The 4717-nt window shown below is 43.9% G+C and overlaps 1 protein-coding gene across 1 annotated transcript; it reads left to right on the top strand.

Moving 5' to 3' along the window:
* Positions 1–113: 113 nt before the first annotated feature.
* LOC139532211 (claudin-34-like) lies at positions 114–3001 on the top strand. The gene has a single exon (XM_071329567.1). The coding sequence runs from the start codon at positions 1341–1343 to the stop codon at positions 2118–2120; it is 780 nt and encodes a 259-aa protein (XP_071185668.1). The 5' UTR covers positions 114–1340; the 3' UTR covers positions 2121–3001.
* The last annotated feature ends 1716 nt before the right edge of the window (positions 3002–4717 follow it).

The following is a 4717-nucleotide window of genomic DNA, read 5'->3' as shown; positions in this document are numbered from 1 at the left end:
CGGTCTTGGTATTTGTGACCTTATTACCCAATTGGCCAGTGGCCATAACGACAATGACTAAGCTAAGAAATGGCAGGGTTTTAAGTGTGGCCTGATGTAGGATTGGTTAATTAGCCCCACCTTCCCTTTCCTCTTTCTGGTGAATAGCAATAGAAGAGTCAATCATTCACAGAGATGTTATGACTGTGACTTTATGTAGTACAAGATGAGGAAGCGTCGGTCTTGTCTTGTTTACAGCGGTACGAATACAGGACGATTGATGACCGGTCCGGCACACTGACTGTTGATCTGTAGCTCTCATCACTACTAACCTGTCAGAACTAAGAGGTAATGTGTTGTTTTGTCAGATATCAGTTTGTATTTCGATTTTATCACCACATCCTGTGTGTTTGATTATCGATCTAGCGTGCTCTGTCGGTCTTTACGTCATACGGTTGATTTATAAAGGCAATTTTCAGACAAGGCAAACAAATTGCTAGATTTCCATAGTGATACTTAGGTGCTCGATGTAGCCATTGGGATTATGTTGTTTTAATGACATTTGTCAAGGTTCTCTAGAAGTATGCTATATGCTTTAACCCACTGTCTTATTCAATCAATGTGTTCACATGCTGTTCTTGGTTACTGCATGTGTCTTTGAACTAATTTGATCATTTTAACAACAACCTCAGTTATGGCATGTTTAAGTTTTATTCTCCCACGTTCATTATTCTTTATTCTCCCACATGTTGATTGTGTTGCGTTGTGGCATGCAATAAACCATACCACAGCCTTTTGAGGTAGTCCAAATTGGGACATAGAGCCTATTGACAACATCTAGTTCATGTGTCCCTATCCGCTGCATTTAATCCCCATTGTAATTTCCCTGTTTGTAGACTTTGTCATGGCACCAGTTGTCATAGCCATTCAGTCATTGTTCTCTCTGTTTAGTCTTTCCTCCTCAAATATGTATTGTGTTGAGCCTCTTCACATTCACAGGTGTGTTGTTAGCTGCCTGCTCTCACCACATTCATGTTTTGTTTTTTTCTCTCAGAGGGCAGCAGTTGCTTTGTTTTCCAACCTAGAGACAGCAGGACCGGATCTGGGGGAAAACGACGACGTATCCAAGCCTCTTCCTTAATATGAGGTGTGAGACTGGAGCCTGAGGGTGAGAAACAGGACCTTTAAGAAGATCGACCGCTGTTCATTCAGCACGGCAGCTCTCTGAGATGAGCTCTGACTGAGATGATGGGGCTTCAGTTCATCTGATCGGAAGATGTTGTTTGTCTGTAGGCAGACTAAGAGAACTGTCGGTGGATTATCTTGGCTGTCCGTTTAAGGTGAGGCTCTCTGTGTGTTATATGGCATACCTGGTTCACACGGCTCACCCTCAGTTCGTCAGCCTGTGGTTGAGCGCCGTGGGTTGGGTCCTTACTGCGGTGACCCTTGGACTCATCCAGTGGAGGGTCTGGCAGGTGGCCGACTTGACCTTCATCACCTCAGGAGTGGCCTGGGTCGGAATCTGGAGGGTGTGTTTCTATAGCCATACACTCGTGACCTCTGGGTTCAGGGTCATGTATTGTCAGAATATGGCGCTGTCGGACGACTTCACGCCCCCGGAGGTCGCCACGGCCCAGGTGCTCACTCTAATAGGGCTGGTCGTGGGGTTCTGTGGGAACGCCGCCGCCGTCTTCGCACTCAGGAACGTCTATTTCGGCCTGGAGAAGCAGACGCCTATCCGCTGTGCGTTCGCGGTGGCTGGTACTCTCTGCTTGTTGTCCGCTGTGTGTTTTCTCATACCTCTCCTGTGGAACCTGAACTCGGTGGTGACCAATCAAACGATTGCGTTCCCGTCGAACTTCCACATGCCCCCTGCACCTGTGACCCAGAACGCGGGGGCAGGTATCGGGGTCGGGATCATAGGGTCGTTCATGATGATCGTCAGTGGAGTTATCTTCATCTTCTACAGGTTCCCTGTCAAGGTAGGACCCAGAGTGGAGCCGCCTTGTCCAGAGGCGAGACACTTTGATGGGTCAAGTGTTGGGACATTGTCTCCTGGGTCTGTGGGACACGGTAGGGATAGTCTGAATAACTCTCAGGCCAGGGACAATCCTGCCTTCCACTCTGATGAGCACTTGTGATATTAGTTTGTTTCTGACATATGAGTTGACCATATTCAATGTTGTATTTGATGTGACATAAAGGAATAGCCATTTGATGCAACTATATGGTTAGTATGAGAACCCCCCCCCCCCCCCCCACCTCTGAACAAGTGACATCAATAAGGTATCATAGCTTTCACCTTTGATTCACCTAGTCAGTCTGTCATGGAAAGAGCAGGAGTTCTTAGTGTTTTGTATACTCAGTGTACACCCATTTGATTCTTGAAGAATATAACTTAGAAATGCGTCATGAGTTTAGTTTGACTGTTATACCCATCAGAACCCCAAATATAAGCTTTTTTAACTCCATTGTTTGTAAACAAAGTAATTGTAAACAAACACTGTATAGCGTCAATGTGGTTAAGACTATAATTTTGGTATCCTGGATGGTCAGTCCTCGTATCCATACTTCTGTCTATGAATTTGCGAATGCTTAAGTTTCTCCAGCCCCGTCCCTCCAGCTGTTTACCAAAACGGTGGTGGGGTAACCACTTTGTTATTGTTTGAACTGCAGATTGCCCCTTTAAAATATGTCAGATTACATGATCATACATTGATTCGTAACATTCTTGTACCTAAGGATTGTGCTATAGTTGATAATAAAAAAAGCACCTTCATTTTATAGTCAGAGTATTTCAGTGTGTTTGTGTTGTATTGAGTTAATACTGCTACTGTAGAGTAGCAGTAATTGGGAGGGTACACAAAGACACGCGCTTTTCTCTCTTTTGAGGACATGCTTGCAACACACCTGTCTTTAGTCATTGCCTTGCAATAACTCCAAAGGGAGTTTAAAAACTGATTACATTAAATGTTTTTACATTTCATACTTGTATTGCTGATGCCGTTGGATGTATTTCTTTGTAAATGATGCAAAATTTGTACCGTTTCTGTTTATTTGATCATATTGAAACTGTGTTCTTCAACTTTTAAGGGCTCTTGACATCCAGGAACAATATTATACACAATTCAATCAGAATTTGTTGTGATAAATCATGTGATTTAAAAGAGACAATGTTTTAATCAATAGAATTTTATCACACACTGTATTTGTTTTGATGTGGATTAGCAACAGGATTGTTCCTCATTCTGGTTTTAGACAGCAAGGCAAGGACCTCAATTATCCTCTATCCCTGACTGTGCCTTGCAGTCTGCACTCTGTAGACCTCCCCCACTGACTGGTGAATGCTGGGTAGTTACTGGCTTCGTCCCAAATGGCACCCTATTCCCTATATAGTGCACTACTTTTGACCAGAGACCAAATGTAGTGCACTATAAAAGGAAAAGGGTGCAATTAGGAACACACCCACTGTCTGCCCGTATTAGACCACATAGATCACATTGTTTCCTGGTAACGAGGCTTCCGTTAGGGGCCGTAAGGTGTTATCATGTTAAAGTCAAATATTGGCTCTGGCAGAAACAGTCGTAGGTGTTTTGACAGTCGCAGTCCCACAAAATCATATAATCCATTTGATTGTGCTACAAAAGAGGAAGGGATTCGATTTTTTCCCCCAAATGTGTTCATTCATTGCTCTTTTTCGCGGATTTTAAAGGTTTTTATTCCGTTTCTTTTTTGTTGCTTTGACAAATTTACGTAATGTCCTTGTTAACTACGGTCCCAAAAATGAAGACACCAGTGGCCAAGAAGAAGTGATGTGTATTGTGGAGCCTCTATTTCTCATTTGGGCCCCGTTCATGTGAACAGTGCAGGGGAGGAGGCTGAGACTGGCAGTGGCAGGGCATATGAGCCCTTGACCAGACCTCTCAAAGCCGGAGTAAGGACAATCACAGTGGGGATTGTTACTCTGGCTGAAAGTCAGAACAGTCAGATCCTGTGGACAGCACACTGTGTTGGGAGGGAACAAAATAGCTTTTTCCATCAGGGGTCCAATACTTTTTTTTGTTTGCAGAGGAACTCAACTCATTGAGAGGATTGGTTGTGGTCTGGCTAGAGGATGCAGAGGACTTTATAGTGGGCAGGACACACTCTCATCATGGGCAGAATGAGGATATTAAAGGACCGGACTGTGGGTTTAGTCTCTAGTCCAGGGCTCTCCAACCCTGTTCCTGGAGAGCTACCCTCCTGTAGGTGTTTGCTCCAACCCCAGCTGTAATTAACCTGGTTCAGCTTATCAACCGGCTAATTATTAGAATCAGGTGCGCTAGATTAGGGTTGGAGTGAAAACCTACGGGACAGTAGCTGTCCAGGAACAGTGTTAACTTGGAGAGCCCTGGCCTAGTCTGTATTTACCATAGCGTTACTACATCATAACTACGTGGCATAGTGCTGTTGGCTGACGTAAATCTCAGGCATTAAGGTAGAAGGTTGAAAGGTGATGACAGGTTTATTGTTTTGTAGATGTTGTGTAACATGGTCTGGATTTCCCATTGTTGTGTAATCACTCGTCGTGGCATTGAAGTTCTCAGTTATTGTCCTCAGGGCATTGACTTCATTGTGTTACCTCCTCCTTATTGCCTTCAGCATAATGTTTCAGGGGGGGAAATATTACATTTAAAAAAGTATATATTTTATTTCACCTTTATTTAACTTATTTAACCAGGTAGGCCAGTTGAGAATA

The sequence above is a fragment of the Salvelinus alpinus genome, chromosome 10 (assembly GCF_045679555.1).
Source record: "Salvelinus alpinus chromosome 10, SLU_Salpinus.1, whole genome shotgun sequence".
NCBI lineage: Eukaryota > Metazoa > Chordata > Actinopteri > Salmoniformes > Salmonidae > Salvelinus > Salvelinus alpinus.
Note: the sequence above shows the minus strand (reverse complement) of the source record. Positions and strands in the feature narration are given on the sequence as shown.